This window comes from Pezoporus flaviventris, unplaced genomic scaffold, assembly GCF_033815535.1.
Source record: "Pezoporus flaviventris isolate CSIRO_AGI_PZ_B2104156 unplaced genomic scaffold, CSIRO_AGI_Pfla_v1 ptg000004l, whole genome shotgun sequence".
Lineage (NCBI taxonomy): Eukaryota > Metazoa > Chordata > Aves > Psittaciformes > Psittacidae > Pezoporus > Pezoporus flaviventris.
This window is the reverse complement of record NW_026892552.1, coordinates 2,082,423-2,102,081: the sequence shown is the minus strand read 5'-3', so window position 1 is coordinate 2,102,081 and position 19,659 is coordinate 2,082,423. Positions and strand designations below refer to the sequence as shown.

The following is a 19,659-nucleotide window of genomic DNA, read 5'->3' as shown; positions in this document are numbered from 1 at the left end:
GTAACCAGAGAAAAGAAATACAAATTCTTTTTTTTTTCCAACACAATACACTCTTACCAGACAGAGCAAATCAGAAACACAGAACAAATTCCTACCAGTGAGAGAAGGGTGACCTAGGAACTGGGGACACCAGACTAAGATGGGGAGTGTGGGGAAGGGGTGGACTGTGACTTGGGTGCAGGCAAGGAGCCCTGGCAGACCTGCTGCTGCTGACCACAGATGTGACCAGTGGGCAAGAGCCATGTGAGAGCAGGGGCAACAGGGAGCAATTGGGTTTGCGTTGCCCTGCTGCTGGTGTTGGAGTTGGGCTCAGCACCAGCCTAAAATTCCACAAAAGCCCCTTGAGTGGTCTGCGGGTGGTCCCTTCTTCCTCCATTCCACAGTGGGATGCAGTGGCTCCTTCTTGGGCTGTACCTGTGCCTGCTGAACCTTTTCCTGGTGTGGATCTGCAGGGTGGGCTTGCCTTGGTGGGCAGGCTGGATGTGACCTGTGCCATAGGGGTTGGGACCCCTGGGGTGCTTTCTCTGCAGATTTCAGCACCCTGTGGGTGAGGAGATGCTGGCAGGCAGAGCAGCCAGGATTTGGGATGCTCCTTTGGGATAAGGTCGTTTTCTTCTTTTCTTTTTTCTCCTCCCTTCCCACCCCAGCCATGTCTTATCCCTAGGTGTGAAAACAGGAGGAAAAGAAAACCCAAGCACACTTGAACACAAAGAGTCCTCTGGCCGTGGCTGGGAGATGGAGCTGCTGGTGGCAGGGCATGGCTGTGCTCAGAGCAGGCACCTCCCCGGCATGTGTGGCATGAGCTGGAAGCCTCAAAAGAAGTAGGAACACAAGATGGAAAGGGAGGGAGGCCTTGGCATCCCAGTGTGCCTACTGGCTCCTCTCATGGTCCAACGTGAATTTTTACCTGCAAGGAGAAATGCAGAGCATGGCTGCCCTTTGATGTGTGCCAGCAGTGGGATCAGACCCCTGCAGCCAGCTGGGGGATGTGAGTATGGGAGCAGACGCTTGGAGAAAGGGGATTTGTACTCCAAAGGGGGTTTTGCAGCTGCTGCTGCTGAAGTAACACACACCGAGGGGGTGGCTGCAGGGGGCTTGGGGCTGTCCTGGAGACACGGGTGGTTGCACCCTGGCACACAGTCAGGACAGCTTGGGGGAACCTGATGGAGCATCAACTCTGCAACCAGGTATTCTCCACCAGGGCACAGGCTGCCAGCAAGCAGGGATGAATTTTAGGAGAGTAGACAGCACAGCGCAGGACAAGGGCCTGTAGGGACAGGACAATGGGGAATGGCTTTAACCTGACAGAGGGGAGACTGAGATGAGATCTTAGGCAGAAGTTCTTCCCTGTGAGGGTGCTGAGGCCCTGGCACAGGTTGCCCAGAGAAGCTGTGGCTGCCCCATCCCTGGCAGTGTTCAAAGCCAGGTTGGACGGGGCTTGGAGCAACCTGGTCTAGTGGAAGGTGTCTCTGTCCATGGCAGGGGGTTGAAACTGGGTGAGCTTTGAGGGCCCTTCCAACCCAAACCAGGCTGTGACCTGTCCCCACTCTCACCATCTCCTCTGTGTCTGTGCTCTCCTCTGTGCTGTCGATGTTGCGCAGGTCACTGTGCCCATCAGCTCCCCTCCCCTCCTGTCCCTGTGACCACTCTTCCACTGGGGATGGTGACTCTGGCCCTGTCTCTAACCTCTTCCTCTCACTCTCCTTGGACCCTGCAAGAACAGAGACAGTAGAAACTAGGGGTACCTGTGCAAACATCCACCCTCTCCCCATAGGGTCCCCTTGTGCCAAGGGGCTGGACCCTGTCGTCCCAGCCTGGGGAAGGGGGCTGGCACTAGGAATGTGCCACGTGGGTGCCGGAGGGTCTGTGGCCTGTCCCCTCACCTGCCAGCCACTCTCTCCGCTGGTCCATGTGATCCAGGCTCTCCAGCAGACTGTCCACCTGTGCCTTGATCTGGCATAGCTCCCCCTTGATGGAATGCAGCTCTTCAGCCTGCACTGCAGGGGAAGGAGCTGTTAGGATCCCACCTGATTCTGCAGCACACCTGGAACGAGGGGACACAGCCCTCGGCAGCCACCTCTGGAGCATCTTCCTCTTCAGAGCACCCTCCCCACCCAGCATCCCTGGGGAACATCCTTGGAACAGCTCCATCCTTGAGGAACAGAGACAGGTCCAGAGGACAGCCACCAGCCCAGGGCAGTCCAGCCTGTGTCTGCTGGAGCTGAGGACTCACAGGGGCAGCACTGAGTGGGACCTCTGGGCACCAGCAGTGCTCTAATGCACCGAAACATGAGGGCTGAGCCTCCTCTTCCTCCCAGTCCCATCACACTCACACTTTGTCCGTTCCACCATGGAGCTGGTGCTGCTCCTGGCCTTGCGCTGTGGACTTGGGCTGCTTTTTCCTCCTGTTCCCATGTGAGTTCGTCTGGTCTTGACTGGGATGCAATTAATAAGGGGAGGAATCTTCTGATACTCATACACCCTGCAAGGGCACAAAAGTACAGCTTTGGAGGAGCAGCAGCCCCTGCCAGACAAGAAAGCATCTCTCAGGGGCCCTCTGTGGTGAAGAACCCCTAACCTGGGCATTGCCCACCCCACACACTGCTCTTGCCCCGTGTGTTCACTTCCCAAAGCCTCCAGCCTAGGGATAAACACCACCAAGCCTCATGAAAGCAGGGTGATGGATGCCCATGGACCAAAGCCACATGTGCTCAGCACATCTCTCTCCTGGATGCTCACCGGTATGGGAAGTCATCCCTGCAGAGATCGTAATCCAGGTCGCAGTTACTGCTGCAGGAGAGGGAGAGGAGAACAAAAGTCACTTGCTCTGCAGGGCCATGGGTGCTGTAGAGCAGCCACTTCTAACAGGGGCACCCACCCACCTCCATCCCCATCCCTAGGGAGCATCCTGGAGGATACCACACAAGCTGCAGCACACCCCGGGGACTCCTGGCTGTGCCCTGGAGGGGTTTGGCCTAGAGACAAACCAGAGTGTTTGTGGGGATGGAGGGAGCCCCCGAGGCAGAGCCAGCAGGCTCTGCTCTCAGGAAGCTGCATTCCGAGCCCCCTGATGTTACATTTCATGATCCAGGGCTCTGCGTGCTGCCGGCTTGCTGAGCTCCAGATTAAGAAGGGATCTGTCAAGGGAGAGCCTCCAATGCGGGCAGCTGACGTGCCGGTAATGAATCATGCACCGTGGACCAGGAGCAGCGGGGAGCAGGAGGAAAGATGCTGAAGCTCATTTTGCTGCTTCAGCTCTCCCAGAGTCATGAGGCGTGGGATTAAGCCAAACTCAAGGGGAGACAAAGCACCCAGCTAGGGACACAGCAAGGGTTCTTCCTGGCTCAGCTCATGCCTCAAAGCATCCACTGAAAAGAGCCAAAGCAGCGGCTGCCATGCCCTGGGGCCGAAGGGACCATCGGTCCCTGTCCTGCCCGTTCTGCATCCCTGTGGCACCATGGCAACAGGCAGAGCAATTAGTTCAATCAGGGCTTCACAAAAAGCTCGAATGAGACAGAGACCAGCTCCCTCTCCTCCTCACCACGCGCCTGCCAAGCCAGGGAGCTGAAAGCCCACAGGAATGGGGACTGATCTGCTACCACCACCATCATCTACTGCCATCACCAGGGCCACTGCCACCACTGTGTGCTTCTGCAGGGGTGTCTGTCCCCTGAGGAACAGCACTGAAAGGCCAGAACTACACCAGCATCAACATTTGTAATGTGTGGAGACCATGGGCACTTCTCCCGGCACCTTCAGATGGGGAAGAGGGACCTCTATATCCCATGGATGGCAACCAGCAAAGGCTTCAGCCACCACCAGTGTGTCCAGGCCCCATCAGGATGAGGCAGAGACATCCTGCAGACCCGTGTCCACCACCACATACAGGCTGGGTTTGGAGTGATCAAGAACAGGGGAGGAAGAGGAGCAGGATGGGACAGACCCCAGCCCTTGCACTCACTGGTACAGGCTGCTGCCATGCTGCCGCTTCTGGCCCAGCCTGGCCCGGCTTGGCTTGGGCTCTCTGGCCATGTCCAGATCTGAGGAAAGACAAAAGAGCAGGATGACCAGTGGGAAGAAAAATGATGTCAACACCCTACCCCACACTGGCTTCATGAGCTACACTCCTTTCCCAGCTGGAGATGTCCCACTCCAGAGCATGAACCACTGTGTGCAGTTCTTGTGTCCTCAGTGTAAGAAGGACATGGAGCTGCTGGAGGAAGTCCAGAGGAGGGCCACAAGGATGATCAAGGGCAGGAACACCTCCCGTATGAAGACAGGCTGAGAGAGTTGGGGCTGTTCAGCCTGGATAACAGAAGCTGCATGGGAACCTCATAGCGGCCTTCCAGTATCTGAAGGGGGCCTACAAGGATGCTGGAGAGGGACTCTTCATCAGGGACTATAGAGATAGGACAAGGAGCAATGGGTTTAAACTGAGACAGGGAAGATTAAGGTTAGATACAAGGAAGAAGTTCTTCCCTGTGAGGGTGCTGAGGCGGTGGCACAGGTTGCCCAGAGAAGCTGTGGCTGCCCCATCCCTGGCAGTGTTCAAGGCCAGGCTGGAAGGGGCTTGTAGCAACCTGGTCTAAGGAAAGGTGTCCTTGCCCATGGCAGGGGGTTGAAACTGGATGAGCTTCCAACCCAAACCATTCTGTGATTCTGTGATCTGCAGGATGAGCTAGAAGATGTCAGTTCTTTCTAGATTTAAGTTTTTGTGGAGGATAGGAGTGGCCCAGGGTTGTGTCAGGACATGGAGCAGCTCTGGCTGTCCCTGCAGCAGCCCCATCCCCAGGAGCCTGCACCCATCACAGCTCCAATCAGAGCTGCAGAAAACACCTCTGGTGTTTCCCACCACCACCACCGTGGTGAATCTGCTTTTCCAATTGCTTTCTGGGTGGTTGGGCCATGTTTCCAGGAGCCTCAGGATGCTGGTGAGCTCTGCCCACCACGGATGGGTGCCAGGGATGGAGGGAGCCCCGCTCCCAGCTGCATCCCACTCCCAAAGACTGCCAGGACATCTATGATGCCGAGATGCAGATGATGTCTCCAGACATGCACATCACACCTCCCCAGTGATGCTCTTCACACCTTCTCTGGGATTTCACAGCCATCACCAATATAAGCTGCAACAGGGAGGTTTAGACTGGATGTTAGGAACAGTTTCTCCCCAGAAGAGTGCTCAGGCATTGGAACAGGCTGCCCAGGGCAGTGGTGGAATCACCATCCCTGGAAGTGTTCACAAACTGTGTAGATGAGGCCCTCAGTGACGTGGTTCAGTGGTGGCCTTGGCAGTGCTGGGGAACAGTTGGACTTGATAATCTTGAAGGTCTTTTCCAACCTGGCTGATCCTATGATAAAAGCCAGCTTTAATCTATTTTCTGAGTATACATTTAAGAGCCACCTCAAGAAATGCTTTGCTAACATCTCCACATACTTAATTATTTGGGGGGCTCAAAAACATCTCTGACCTCTGGGGTATGAGACAGTGGGTAAGATGCTGAGGGCTCCCTCTTGCACACTCCCCCTTGGCCACGGTATGTGCGAGGCACCACTGACAGTGCAGATACCGCTGCACCAGGAACCCCGAGCTGAAGCTTCTTGGGTCCTCTGGGAACACACCAGCTCCTCAGAGAGCTCTAGACTGCCCCAGGAGCATGCACACTGGCCACGGGTCCTCTCAAGCCCTGCATCTGTCGGAGCAAAATCCCTCCAATCCCTGCTGAGGAGTGGGCTTCCAAGCTGTAAGAAGCTGGCACTTGTGTGCTTTCCAGGTCTGTGGTGAGAACCCACAGCCAGTCCCACACCCCAGCCCCTGCGTGCCCTCCAGAGACACCGCACGCCTTGATACCCATGTCTGTGCCTTTTGTGATGAGGTCTGGGGGCCAGCTCTGCTCTGGGGTGAGCTGGGGAAGGTGCTCCATTTACCCTGTAATGCTGGCACCCATTTCTGTCCCCAGCACCCCAGGGAGGCGAAGCTTGCTGCTGGTGACACCCCTCTCTACAGCCCATCGCATCCATCCAGCAGAACCCCCTGCTCCCCTCCCTGCCAGTGTGACAGAGAGCTCAGCACCCCAGCCAGGGACCCCAGGGACACTGGCACAGGCCACCTGCACAGAGGGCGCTGTCCTGCTGGGGCAGGGGACCTGGGACAACAGGGCTTCGTCACCCCAGGGGCGTGGGCCTGTGTCTGGGCTCCTTTCACTGTAGTGGCAGAGGGACATTCTGCTACTGGGAGGACATCCCTGTCCTGGGAGGGAATGGTGTCAGGGTCATCCCGGCACTGGGAGGACATCCCTGTCCTGGGAGTAATGGCACGGGGAAGACTAAGCATGCCGGTACCGGGAGGATATCCCAGCCCAGGGGAGGTACTGGTACCTGGGTGGAGGCTGCTTGGTACCCGGAGGAGGCGCGTGTCCGCGAAAAGGGACCCCGGCACCGGCCATGGCCCTGCCCGGAGGAGGGCTGTGGGCTGGGGGGACGAACGTGCAGCAGGAGATTGGCTGCGGGGCGACACCCCTGCTCCGGGCTGGGCTGCCGGCGAGCATGCCGGTGCCGGAGCATCCCACGGGAAGGGGTGTGTGAATAGGGCCGGTGCCGGGGGCGTCACCCGGCGGAGGGGGTGCAGGGCCGGCTCTGGGTCGGTACTCACATCTCCAGCCCGCGTCCCCGCTGCCGAAAAGGGTCATCCCCCCGTGGACCCGGTACCGGCACCGGACTGAGCTCGCCGCCACCGAGCGGGCCCTACCACCTCCGGGGGCGGGCAGGGGGACGCGGGCCGCACCACCCCGACACGGCGGGGTAGGGGAAAGGGGAGGAGACCACGCCCCACCCCTTGCGCAGCGATGCTTTGTTGCAGCACCGCGCCTCTCCGTCCCCATCCTCACATCCATCCTCATCCCCATCTTCACCCTCATCCTCGTCTTCATCCTCCTTCTCATCCCATCCCCGTTCCTGTCCCCATCCTCACCCTCATCCCCTCATTATCCCCATCCTCATCCCCATCCTCGACCCTCTCCTTATCCCCATTTCACCCCCCTCCTAATCCCCATCCACATCCTGTCCTTACCCCTATCCACGTTCCTGACCCCATCCCTGTCCCCATCCCCATCCTTACGATCCTCATTCCCATCCCATCCTCATCCCCTCCTCATCCCTATTCCCATCCCCACCCTCAGTCCATCCCTGACCCCACTCCATCCCTGTCCTTGTCCCCATCCCTGGCTCCATCCTTCCCTGACCCTGGCCCTGTCCTCATCCCCATCCTCCCTGGGCTCTTTACCCCACCTGGGACCTCCAGCCCCCTCTGACATGCTGGACTCTTGCCCTCCTGGCTCAGTTGTACCCAGCTTTGACCGGCTCCCTCCAGCCTTACAGATGGTGATGAGGCTCGTCCCCTTCAACAACACCCACCAGCACCAGGGGAACACACTTTGGGCCAGCATATGGGGTGCTGCAGCCTGGGGCTGGAAGAAACAGCTCTTGACTAACTCCACCCCCAAAACACCTCCAAGGTGCTGGAGACATGAGCCCAGCCAAGAAGAGCTGGTCTATGCTCCTCCATCCTCCAGCTCCATTCATCCACAGGTGGAACTAGAGATACCACCCTGTGCAGGCAGGATGTGGGCTGTCGTAGACAGAGAGACTGGTGGATCTGGGACAAGAGAAGAAGACAAACTGCTCTTCCCAAAGAAGAGGTCTTTATTAACCACGCAAGTGATGGTGAGGAACTGGGTGATAATGAAAGACAAGATCATGACCAGGAACCTGCGGTGTCAGGCTGGGGCGGCTCCCAGTGTGAGAGCTGAGCCAGTCCCCACCCTGAGACATGCTGAGGTTTGTGCCCACTAAGAATTCCCCCCTTGGCCCCTTATGGCATTTGCACCAAGGTTTGGACATGTCCTGGCTACCAACTGAGAAGAAGGATGCTGTTGGACCTGGTATCTCCCTGCCCACAGGGCATTCACAGCGTGATGGCAACAGGAAGGTGAGGGGGAGAAGACAATGTAGTTTTGGGAACGCTGATGTAAAGTGGATACACTAGGTCCCGTCAGTCCCCCATCTCCTGTGCGGGGGAGCCAGAAAGGGGGCCTTCATGGCCTGGGCTTGGCACAGGACTGGGGTCATCCTGAGCCACGGGCTCAGTACAGCAGCCAGCGCTGGCCAGGGCCTGGAGCTGCTGGCTCAGGGGTCTTGCTGCCACAGGGAGATGTGCTCCTGAGCTGTGATGGGGTATCAGTCAGTGTCCCTCACACCAGGAAGGACTCAGAGGTGTGAGCAGGGCTGGTAGCAGGGAACAGACCCTGCAGAGCCAGGAGCCTGCACCCCTGGGGCTCAGCACCCAGGAAAGGTGCAGGAGGGCTTCTAGCCACTCACTCACCGAACTGGCAGATGTACCGGTTCCGGGTCTTGCAGCGCTGGTCATTCCAGTTGAAGGCAGCCAATGCTTGCATCTCCACACAGTTCCCGAACCTGTGTCCACATGTGCATGGGGAGGAGGTGTGTGTGAAGCCAGCCACCACGGTGGCACGATGGTGACACCACACAGAAGTCTGGTGTCCTGCAGGTCTAACAGGAACTTACCCTTGGTTGTCTGGCTGCCCGAAAGCGAAGCTGGTGAAGGAGGACGGCTCACCCACGTTCCAGCGGAAGGAAGCCTTAGACGTCTTGTAGGTGAGGCCTGGAGGAGCAGGAGGTGGGGTGGCACATCCACCAGGACCCCATGTACCCTGCACCCTGCCCACTGCCATCACTTACCAATCCAGAAGTTCCCAGTCTCAAAATCAGTGTCTGTCACCCTGTTACCGGTCTGTAAGCGGCTGAGGTAGAAAGCCAGGATGTCCTGGACCTTCTGGTTTCTGATCTGGGCCAACATCGCCCCTTTCTCCTGCAGGGAAGGGAGCAAGTCAGCCCCAGACACATGGCCCAGGCAGTGGAAAGGTTCATGGGAGCTGTGAGCTTGATGGCATTGTTCAGCTGGTGCATCCCAGGGACTCACTTGGCACTTTAGTTTGGCTCCGTAATAGGTGTCAGCCTCAGAGGACACCATGAAACAGTCGCCATCTATCTGCACGTCACAGGCGTGGAAGGGGAACTGAATCTTTGCTGGGGACACAGGCAGAAGGTGGGTCCCTGTGCCAGTGGCCCTGCCAGAGGACCCATAGCCTGCTCCGGGGGTCCCAGCCTGCAGATCCCTGCTGCCACCCCACAGCATAGACTCACTGCCGCACTCAGCACCGCCATAGCCCACATCGCAGAGACAGGAGCATTCCTCCTTCCTGAACTTGCCGTGGAGGCACTGCCTGCTGCACCTCACTGCAGGAGAAGAGCTGTGCTAGCTGGTGGGGGCTCAGCAGCCCCTGCCTATCCCAGCTGAGCTTGCTCTGCACAGCAGATGCTGCACTGAGCTGAGCCAGTGCATGTTTGTGCTGCACAATTGTGTAACTGTGGGCACCAAGCAGACTATGACTGCTGTGCTGGCCACAAAATCCTGGACTGGTTTGGGCTGGAAGGGGCCTCAAAGCTCATCCAGTTCCAACCCCCTGTCATGGACAGGGACACCTTCCACTAGACCAGGTTGCTCCAAGCCCTGTCCAACCTGGTCTTGAACACTGCCAGGGATGGGGCAGCCACAGCCTCTCTGGGCAACCTGTGCCAGGGCCTCACCATCTTCACAGGAAAGAATTTCTTCCCATGATCTCATCTCAGTGTCCCCTCTGTCAGGTTAAAGCCATTCCCCTTGTGCTGTCCCTACAGGCCCTTGTCCAAAGCCTCCCTCCAGATTTCTTGTAGCCCCTTTAGGCACTGGAGCTGCTCTAAGGTCTCCCCTTAAGGCGTGTTCTGTTCTCCAGGCTGAACAAGCCCAGCTCTCTCAGCCTGTCTCCAGAAGAGCTGCTCCAGCCCTCAGATCATGCCCATGCCCTGCACTGACACTGCACACACACGCACTGCACCCACCCTGTGCACACATGCTCTGCACTGGCCATACACGTGTTTCTAAGGCGAGGGAAGGCAGGGGTTGTGCGGGCGCCTCTCTCACCTTGGCAGTACCTTCCCGTGTATCCCGAGGGACAGGCGCACTGGCAGCTGCCCACGTCAAGGCGCCCATTGTTTCTGCAGCTCATCCGACAAGGGTTCCTGGGCACCTCTGGGCATGGCACAGACATGAGTATCAAGGCGTGAGGTGTCTCTGGAGGGCACGCAGGGGCTGGGGTGTGGGACCGGCAGCGGGTTCTCACCACAGAGCCCGCCGCTGTGGTCCCAGGACTTGAAGCATCCGGAGAAGCCGGCGGTGCAGAGGGAGCACCAGGGGCCCTGCTTGTAGGGCAGGACGGGCGTCCCCGACACCTCCCAGTTGCCCCTATCCCCGCAGGCAGGTGGAGCAGCGCTCGCCACGACAAGCCGCGCTCCTTTCCGGACTAAACCACGCTCACAGACACCAAGAGACGCCCCCACCAGGGCAAACCCTGACCACGCCCACTCCCTAAAACCCCACGCCCACTCCGTCAACCAATACCCCTTTATGGCAAAGACCACGCCCACAACCCAAGCAAGCTCCGCCCGCACAGCCAAGTAACGCCCACCTCCGACGCAAGGTCACGCCCCCGCCAATCCCCGTGCATCCCCATTGGCCAGCCTATCCCTCCACCCGCCACACCCCGAGGAGGCCCCGCCCCCAGCGGCACCGTCCCGCCTCCTTCCCCCTCTGCCCGCCGCTCCCGCTGGCCGCGCGGCCTCGTTCACCGCGGTGCGTGCCCCCGCACTTTCCCGCGCTCAGCGCTTACCCTGGGGAGTAGGCGCAGGCGAAGGCCTCGCTGGGGCCGTGCCCGCCGGCACAGAGGCAGCGGCCGCAGCCCAGCCGCCCCGCTGTTGCCCACACCAGCTACGGGACAGGGGTGTCACCCCGGTTCAGCAGCCTCCGGACCCCCCCCCACGTTCCCGCGCCCACCTGGGTGTAATGGTGGCAGGTGGCATTGCGGGCGCAGCGCCCCGTCCCGTAGTCGTAGCGTTGGCCCTCGGCGAACCAGCGCTCCAGCACGACCCCGAAGCCGCCGGTGGCCACCGGCAGCAGCACCTCGCTCCAACCCAGCTGCGGCGCCGGCGGCGGAGCGGGGCCTTGCAGGCAGCTGGCTGCCCGCTCCCCTGCCAGCCGGGCCAGCTCCTCGTCCCACTCCTGCATGGGGGAGCGTGAGCCACTGAGGTCCCCAGGGACGGGCCCAGTGTGTGGGGGAAGCTGCGGGACAGCCCAGCGGGTGTCTGGGGACCACCAAGGGTGTTAATGCTGGGGATCGCTGAGGGACATCAGGAGGTTGAACATGGGGGATGCTGCGAGGGGACTCCAGGGGACCAGCCCTGCCGTTGGTATATGCAGGTGTGGAGTGACTGGGAAACATCAAGGACCATCGTCGGACACGGAGAACACTCCAGGGAACCAGCCGTTCCCTTGGTGTGTGTAGGCGTGAGATGACTAAGGGACTCTGAGGGCCATTATGGGACATGGGGGACCCCATAGGGACCCCAAGGCACCAGCTCTGTCTTTGGTTTGCACCAGCTCTGGCAGGGCCAGGGGCCAGCCCCACGCTGGCCAGCTCTTCTGCTCTGTTAGCTTGTTAACGAGCTACTGCATAGCACCCATGGGCTGCCCCCCTCCCTGGGAATGCTGTGGGAGGTGGATGGGGACATCCAAGGGGGAGACACATGCCTGTGGGGGGGCTCACCAGCTTTTGCATGTTGGCGGCGGGGGGCTGCACTTTGCTTCTCAGCTTGTTGTGAAGCGAGAGCACCAGGAAGGTCTCCTTCACGCTGAGAGCTGGGAGGGATGACAGCAGGGGCTGGGGCTGAGGCACTGTATGGTGCAAGTGCCTTCCCTGTATCCTCTGGTGTGCCCGATGGCTGCTTCCAAGGCCCCCTGAAGGATCCTGCCATCGGCCGCAGCCAGGGATACGGAGAAGGCACCCGGGTCTCCATGGAAACTCAACGGGAGAGAAGAAAGCGCTTTTGGGCTGGGAGCACAAAAGGGGCAGGGGCCAGGGGGGTCCAGCCTACTGAGCCCCCATCTCACATGGGTGGGCTGAGTCTATTAGGAATATACCCAGTTCCCACCACCCCCTCTGTCCTGCCAGCACCCAGGCTCCACCAGGCTGCACCCATCACTAGCCCCCATCATCAGCCCGCAGCACCAGCCCAGCCTCCCAGCCCCATCCCATCACCAGCCTCATGCCCCCCACTTCCAGCCCCATCCCATTCCAGCCCTCATCACCCACCAAGACCCCTGTTGCCACCCTAGTGTTCCTATTACCCACCTGGCCCCCTGCCTGTCTGTCCTGGTTTAGGGGACAGTGCTCAGAGTGCACCCTTAAATCTGCCATCCCCAACCTCTCTTCCAGATTACCTCCAGGAGCCAACGCAGACAACTTCTCTGGAGCATCCGACCATGTCTCACCCACCCTCCATGCCAGGAGGCTGCAAACCAGCAGCACCAGGAACTTCATGCAGGTGCCTTCGTTGTGGGGAACCAGACCCCACAGCTCCAAAGGGAGGATCTGGGAGAGACGAGTCACCCTGCAGCGGCTCTGGTGTGGGGCTGAGCTCGGCTGCGTGGTCTTGTGTGCTCTTGCGTGCTTGTGTGTGTGTCTGGTTGCAGGATTTGATCCTATTCAGGACTCAGACAGGCACCACTGGTCAGCTCAAACAAAAGCTTGACGGGTGAGTAATAGCTCTGTCAAAACAGTTGCTCACTGGTGCAAATGCAGCAGACAGCTCCCAGGGCCTGGGCTGCAGCCCCGCTGGGATGCCCTGCACGGGGGTCAGAAGCCTAGCTCTGCCCCAGCCCCACCGCCAAGCCAGGGTTAGGGTGGGAAGACAAGTGGGAGCTGGGATCCCAAGCAGCACCACTCTGGGGTGCTGGGAGAGTGGATGACAAGGGGATGAAAGCAGCTCAGGGACCCTGCTGCCAGCCTTCCTCCTGCCCCATGAATTAAACATGTTGGGAGGTAACACACCACTGTGGCAGGAAGCCAAATACCGGCTCTGGACAGCTGGGCAGCACAGATACAGGCTGGGAGGATGCAATGGCTGGGGACCAGCAGCAGGACAAGTGCTGGGCTCAGGGGGGGACATGTCTCATCAGCACCGGGGATCAGGCAAGGGTCCCAGAACCCACATTGCCAGGGGGTCTCATTAGCACCCATATGGCTCTACCCCAGGGTGGGGATCCCAGTGCCCATGATGGATGCTGCCATTGCATGGGGCAGATGTGTGGGGTTCAGACATCCCTGCTGGGGGTAGTTGGGGAACAGGCATATGCTGCTGTGGGTGGGAGGGACTTGGAGCATCCCACCGCCTGCTATTGGAGGTAAGCTGGATGTCAGCAGAGTCCTGAATACATCAGCACTGAATACATCACTTGTCTCACCATGCTCAGGATGAACCTAAACCTAACCGTGGCCTGAAACCCCAACCCTCATGCTAATAACACCAAACCTCATCCAGACTTTCTCTACATCTCACAGTATCACAGTATCACAGTATGCTAGAGATTGGAAGGGACCTCGAAAGATCTTCCAGTCCAATCCCCCTGCCGGAGCAGGAACACCTAGATAATGTTACACAGGAATGTGTCCAGGCGGGTTTTGAATGTCTCCAGGGAAGGAGATCCACAACCTCCCTGGGCAGCCTGTTTCAGTGTTCCGTCACCCTCACTGAGAAGAAGTTTCTTCTCAAGTTTAAGTGGAACCTCTTGTGTTCCAGTTTGTACCCATTACCCCTTGTCCTATCATTGTTTGCCACTGAGTAGAGCCTGGCTCCGTCCTCGTGACACTCCCCCTTTATATATTTATATACACTAATAAGGTCACCCCTCAGTCTCCTCCAAACTATAGAGACCCAGCTCCCTCAGTTTCCTCATAAGGGAGATGCTCCACTCCCTTGATCATCTTCGTTGCCCTGTGCTGGACTCTCTCCAGCAGGTCCCTGTCCTTCTTGAACTGAGGGGCCCAGAACTGGACACAATATTCCAGATGGGGTCTCACCAGGGCAGAGTAGAGGGGAAGGAGGACCTCTCTCGACCTACTAACCACCGCCCTTCTAATACACCCCAGGATGCCATTGGCCTTCTTGGCCACAAGGGCACAGTGTTGGCTCATGGCCGTCCTGTCGTCCACTAGGACCCCCAGGTCCCTCTCCCCTACACTGCTCTCTAACAGGTCGTTCCCCAACCTATACTGGAACCTGGGGTTGTTCCTGCCCAGATGCAGGACTCTACACTTTCCCTTGTTATATTTCATCAAGTTACTCCCTGCCCAACTCTCCAGCCTGTCCAGGTCTCGCTGGATGGCAGCACAGCCTTCTGGCGTGTCAGCCACTCCTCCCAGCTTAGTGTCATCAGCAAACTTGCTGATAGTACTCAATTCCCTCATCTAAATCGTTGATGAATATATTAAATAATACCGGTCCCAGTACTGACCCTTGAGGCACTCCACTAGTTACAGGCCTCCAACTAGACTCTGCCCCATAGACTACAACTCTCTGGCTTCTCTCCTTCAGCCAGTTCACAGTCCACCTCACTACCTGATCATCCAGACCACACTTCAATTTAGCTGTGAGGATGCTGTGGGAGACTGTGTCAAATGCTTTGCTGAAGTCAAGGTAGACCACATCCACCACTCTGCCATCATCCATCCACCGTGTTATTTCCTCATAAAAGGCTAAGAGATTGGTCAAGCCTGACTTCCCCTTGGTGAAGCCATGTTGACTGCCCCTCATAATCCTCTTATCCTTGATATGCCTTAAGATGGCACCAAGGATAAGGTGTTCCATCACTTTCCCAGGGATGGAGGTGAGGCTGACCGGTCTATAGTTACCCGGGTCCTCCTTCTTGCCCTTTTTGAAGACTGGAGTGACATTTGCTTTCCTCCAGTCCTCAGGCACCTCTCCCGTTTCCCAAGACTTGGTAAAGATGATGGAGAGTGGTCTAGCAATGACTTCCGCCAGTTCCCTCAGCACCCGCGGGTGCATCCCATCTGGACCCATGGATTTATAGATGTCCAGATTGCTCAACTGATCTCTAACCCATTCCTCATCGACTAAGGCAAACCACTCCATCGACCTGACGATCTGGACCTGAACATTTTGCACTGGCCATAAACCTAGCCTTAAACCTAACCTTAACACCACACCTGAACTTAACCCTGACTGTGAGTCTAATGCTAACCCTAACCCCAGTTCTAATCCTAATGCTAGATTCCACCCTAACCCTAAATATAACCCCAACCCTAGCTCTAGACCTAACCTTAATTGTAATCCTAACCCTAAGCCCAACCCTAACCCTAATGCTGACCCTCACATTAACCCTGACCCTAATGTTAATGCTGACTGTAATGCCAACCTGCGCTCCAACTCTAGGCTGCAGCAGAGCCCTGGTGTCCCCCTCTAAGCTCCAGCCATGGCTGAGCTCAGCAAAACCATACCGAGGCCGGTGAGTCCTTGGTTCTGCCCAGCTCCCGTCCTCAGCATCCCCAGCCCCACTGGAGAGCCAGATCCCACCACTGATCCCAAATCCACCCCTTCTCCTGGAGATTTCCCCACACCTAGTAAACGCTCTGATTAGCCTCCTTCTGCAGCCCTGCGTGCAGGCACCCCCGGAGCTGCGGCTGGCCGTAGGGTGAGCCCAGCACCACCAGCATAGCAGCAAGTGCTGTGACAGCCACTGCCTGGCCCTGGCATCTGCTAGCCCTGTGACATGAAAGGCCCCAAAGCCTCTGATGTGCGGAGAGGGAAGGCAAGGAAGAGGCTGGTGCCAGTGCCAAAGGGAAATTTTCCTGCGTCTTGGCCTTGGCCAGGGCAAAAACCAACAAACACCCGGGCACGCGCTCTGGATAAGTCCCAGCGAGCGCAGGAGCATGGCAGAGCCACACCGACAGAGCTTCATCTCATCCAGCCCGGCATGATGCTCCTCGTCCTGCTGCCAGCCTGGCTGGCCATGGGCATCCTGCAGCTGCCCCTTGGCAGTGCCCAGGTAAGGACCCTCCTGTCCCCTGCCAGCTCCCTTGCAGGCTGGGGGCTTCTCAGCACCCACCTCTGACACCACAGCGCCCTGTCACCACCCCGGGGAGAAGGGTATGGCATGGCCACGGCACCCATGGGGCTGCCCAGGGCTGGGGAGGGATGATAGTGGGGCTTTTCACCTGCTGCAGCAAGACGATGCTAAACCCACCCAGAGCTTCTGAGCTGCTGCTCAGCACTCAAGCGCTGAGACAGAGCGTCTGAGGCTGGAGAAGACACAGGGGCAGGGGCAGACCCACTAGTGGGATGGGGAGGAAGGGGCTCTGCATCCAAACAAATCCCAAAGATGCTGCTGCTTGAGAGAGTACCCCCACACTGCGGCAGGATGGTGGTGGCACCCAGTGACGGGGATGTCTTTGTGTCCCCCCAGGAGTGCTTGAGCCAGCAGCAGGCACTCAGCACAGCGCAGCAGATGCAGAGGCTGCTGGCAGCATAGGAGGCTGCCCAACTGCGCGGCATGCGCAGCCTCTGGCAGCAGCTCCTTGTCCTCCAGAGCAGCCTCCAGAGATCAGCCACCAAACGTAATGGTAACCCCAGCCTGGACACTGGTAGGGGGGTGGTGTCCCCATGACACCAGCTCTGACCCCTGTATCCCCAGCAAGCAGCCTGGGCAAAGGACCCCAGCTCCTCACTGGGGATAGGGTCAGCTCCAGCTTGGCAATGTCCATCCTGCCCCGTGTCTGTCTGTCTGCAGAGACCTGTCCACAGCCGGTGCTGCCCCTGAACGGACTGGTGCTGGGCTGGAGCATGCAGATGGGCCAAGACATTCACTTTCTCTGTGATGCTGGTTTCCTGCTGGTGGGCTCCAAGATGTGCGTGTGCCAGCAGGACCACACATGGAGCAGCACCCAGCCCTCCTGCAAAGGTGGAGTGTGGTCAGGGTGCCAGAGGCTTAGCCCTTCCTGTGGGCTCCTCTGTCACCCCAAGCCATGGGGTCCCATTGTTTTGCTCACCTGGCTGCAGGGAAAGCAGCCCAGAGGCTGCAGCAATGAGCAGCAGGATGGAGCAAAGATGAGCTTCTCCAGCTGGTGTTCATGAATTCCTTCTCCCTAGGTATTCACAACTGCTCCAGCAACCCATGTGCTAACAGCGGGACCTGTGCGGATGGCAACCAGAGCTACACGTGCCTCTGCCCCCGGGGCTGGTCAGGCCCCAGCTGCCAGAGCCCCATCTACTCCTGTAGGTGTCCAGGTTTGGGCTGCAGAGGATGAAGATGCTCATGGGGACCATGCTGCACTCATCTCCTCCTTCCTGGGCAGCCCCCTGGGACCTCAGCCCCCAGCATCTCCCCATTCTCCATGCCCAGCAGTGACACCCGTTTCCACTGCAGACTGGGTGACACTGAGCAACGCCTCCTTCAGCTGCCAGCCCCGCTGTGCCAAAGGCCACCCAGGCTCCTGGCACTGCAGCTGCGACCCCGGCTTCCAGATGCGAGACAGCGGCATGTGCCATGGTAAAACAGGGATAAGGGTGGTGGGGAGGTGGGAAAACTAAGGCTTGGCAGTAATGGGACCCCACTCTGAGCCCCTCCAGACGTGGATGAGTGCCAGCTCTTCCAGTCCATTCCCCAGACCCGGCTTTGCCTCCATGAGTGCCTCAACCTCCACGGCTCCTACCACTGCCTCTGCCCACATGGTTACCTCCTCCATGCTGACTGCAATGCCTGTGAGGGTAAGAGTGGTAGGAGCAGGGGAGGGAGCATCCCACGGGACCACTGGGACAGCCCTGCTCACCCCATGCCACCATTGCAGATGTGAGTGAGTGCACTGGGAAGCAGCACAACTGCACTCAGGGAGACGTCTGCATCAACACCTTTGGGGGCCACTGCTGTGTGCACCCCAAGTGCCCCCCACCATGCCACAACACCAGCTATGTCAAGACCTCTGCCTTGTGAGTACTGTGTGTGGGTTGGGCTGTGTCATCACCCCTGGTGATGGGTCCTGTGGTCCAGGGGACCATATTGTGTGGCAAATTGCCTGGGTGTGGTTGGCACGCTCCCCATTGGTGGCTGCGGGTGAAGATGGGAGCACTCCAATACATGGTGGCTTTATCCAACATCCTATCCCCCAAGAGCCCCAGCTTGCGCATGCTGCCATGCTACACATCCATGCAGTGCTGTCAGCTGTCATTCAGCAGGCAACAAGCCCCTGGCCCCATTCTTGAGGCTGAATTGCTTTGTGGCTGAGCACAAGCCACCCAATCAGAGGAGCATCCTTGCTCCTGCTCATAGAATCAGAGAACAGTTTGGGTTGGAAGGGACCTCCAAAGGGCATCTAGTCCAACCCCTTGCAATGAGGAGGGACATCCTGTACATTTGAGCCTGGCTTCATCCCTGGTGTCCAGCTGGGACTGTGGTACCCCTATTCCCAGCCTCAGAGTTTGACCCAGAGCTGCATCCCTGCAAGGCATGGCATTTGCCTGGTAGAGGCAGGGTGGGACAGAGATCCGATGCTGGGCACATTTAGATGTGACTGTCTTGGGTTGCTCTGCCCAGCTTGTGGCATGGGCTAGGCTAATTGGCAAGGATGCAGACAGCTCCCTGAGAGCCAAAGCACGGCACTGAGCAGCAGTTCCCCTTCTGTCCTGGCAGCCAGTGCGACAGGAACCCGTGCTCCATAGAGAGCTGAGCCTGCCGCCTGGCCCCTACCTCCATCTCCTTCCACTACCTGCTGCTCCGGGCCAACCACACTGTGCCCCACATGCTCTTCAAGATGACCACCACCCGCTTTGTGGGTGACAGCCTGTGCTTTGCCATCACTGGTGGCCAGGGCCGGGTGTCTTTGCTGTGAGGCGCTCCCGCCGTCAGGCAGGAGAGCTGGTGAACACCAGCCCCGTGGTGGGACCAGCCACACTGGAGGTGGAACTGGAGATGAGCAAGTTCTTCCACAAGGCCCTCCTGGGCAAGCATGTCTTCAAGGTCACGGCCTTTGTGTCCCCATATGAGTTTTGACCTCATTTGGAGGCAGTTGTGGGGCCAAGCCAGGGCTTCTCCCAGGAAGTGATGAAGTGGGTTCAGCTCAGTGTTCCCAGTTCTTGTCCCATGAGAGACATCCCTCTCCTGTAATGCTTGCTCAAGGCTGGTTCGACAAAGCCACCACAGCAAAACCTGTCAAAAAGGCTACAGGGAAAGCCCTGTGGGCAATGGGGGACCACTCTGGGGATGCTTGTCTCTGCCAGCACCCCTGGGACACCAGGGGACTTGACAGAGAGAGCTGGCAGCAAGTGACATGGTCCAGCTCCTTGTATCCTCTAATAAATCTCTAATAAAAGAAAAGTGTCTTTAGGAAGGGTGTCTTCCTTGCTCTGCTTGCTGCATGGGAGCAGCCCCATGCTCCTGGTGCAAGGCTTCTGGGGAGAGCTGGGGTCATGGTCACAGCAGGGTGCCCTTGCAGATCTCAGGGTGCCAGTATCATGTGGTCATGCAGTGTTTATGTTCCTCCCAGCACCAGTGTTGTTGGGGGCCACATTGAAGATCCCTCCAGTGCAGGACTGAGAGATGGGTTGCACATGCTGCCCTGCATGTCCTGCACAGCCAAGGTTCATCACCAGCCCCTTTGGCGGGTACCAGGAAAGCGCTGTGGGACACCCTCACTCCAGGCA

At 58.4% G+C, this 19,659-nt stretch overlaps 2 protein-coding genes and 1 pseudogene across 8 annotated transcripts; 1 reads left to right on the top strand and 2 right to left on the bottom strand.

The window, feature by feature from the left end:
- Positions 1-31: 31 nt before the first annotated feature.
- Positions 32-6,709, bottom strand: LOC133265097 (RNA-binding Raly-like protein). Of its 4 annotated transcripts, none has more exons than XM_061445299.1 (7): positions 6,650-6,709; positions 3,962-4,040; positions 2,740-2,787; positions 2,334-2,482; positions 1,884-1,997; positions 1,554-1,711; positions 32-541 (listed from the first exon to the last, which is right to left on the bottom strand). In XM_061445299.1, the coding sequence occupies exons 1-7, from the start codon at positions 6,684-6,686 to the stop codon at positions 92-94; spliced, it is 1,035 nt and encodes a 344-aa protein (XP_061301283.1). In that variant the 5' UTR covers positions 6,687-6,709; the 3' UTR covers positions 32-91. The 4 variants fall into 4 exon arrangements, with proteins under 4 accessions (XP_061301283.1, XP_061301282.1, XP_061301285.1 ...); XM_061445298.1 differs by having other exon boundaries at positions 40-541; positions 2,740-2,790; XM_061445301.1 differs by having other exon boundaries at positions 411-660; positions 1,548-1,711; positions 2,740-2,790.
- Positions 6,710-7,686: 977 nt separating this feature from the next.
- On the bottom strand, positions 7,687-12,992 carry LOC133265173 (C-type lectin domain family 18 member A-like). 4 transcript variants are annotated; one of them, XM_061445484.1, is made up of 12 exons: positions 12,389-12,992; positions 11,715-11,969; positions 10,946-11,170; positions 10,782-10,879; positions 10,236-10,357; positions 10,037-10,144; positions 9,220-9,312; positions 8,996-9,102; positions 8,755-8,884; positions 8,581-8,677; positions 8,378-8,469; positions 7,687-8,219 (listed from the first exon to the last, which is right to left on the bottom strand). In XM_061445484.1, exons 1-12 carry the CDS (start codon positions 12,422-12,424, stop codon positions 8,182-8,184), a joined length of 1,401 nt encoding a protein of 466 aa, XP_061301468.1. In that variant the 5' UTR covers positions 12,425-12,992; the 3' UTR covers positions 7,687-8,181. The 4 variants fall into 4 exon arrangements, with proteins under 4 accessions (XP_061301468.1, XP_061301469.1, XP_061301466.1 ...); XM_061445485.1 differs by having other exon boundaries at positions 11,715-11,806; XM_061445482.1 differs by having other exon boundaries at positions 8,996-9,312.
- Positions 12,993-15,329: 2,337 nt separating this feature from the next.
- Positions 15,330-19,026, top strand: LOC133265096 (fibulin-7-like; annotated as a pseudogene).
- Positions 19,027-19,659: the final 633 nt, after the last annotated feature.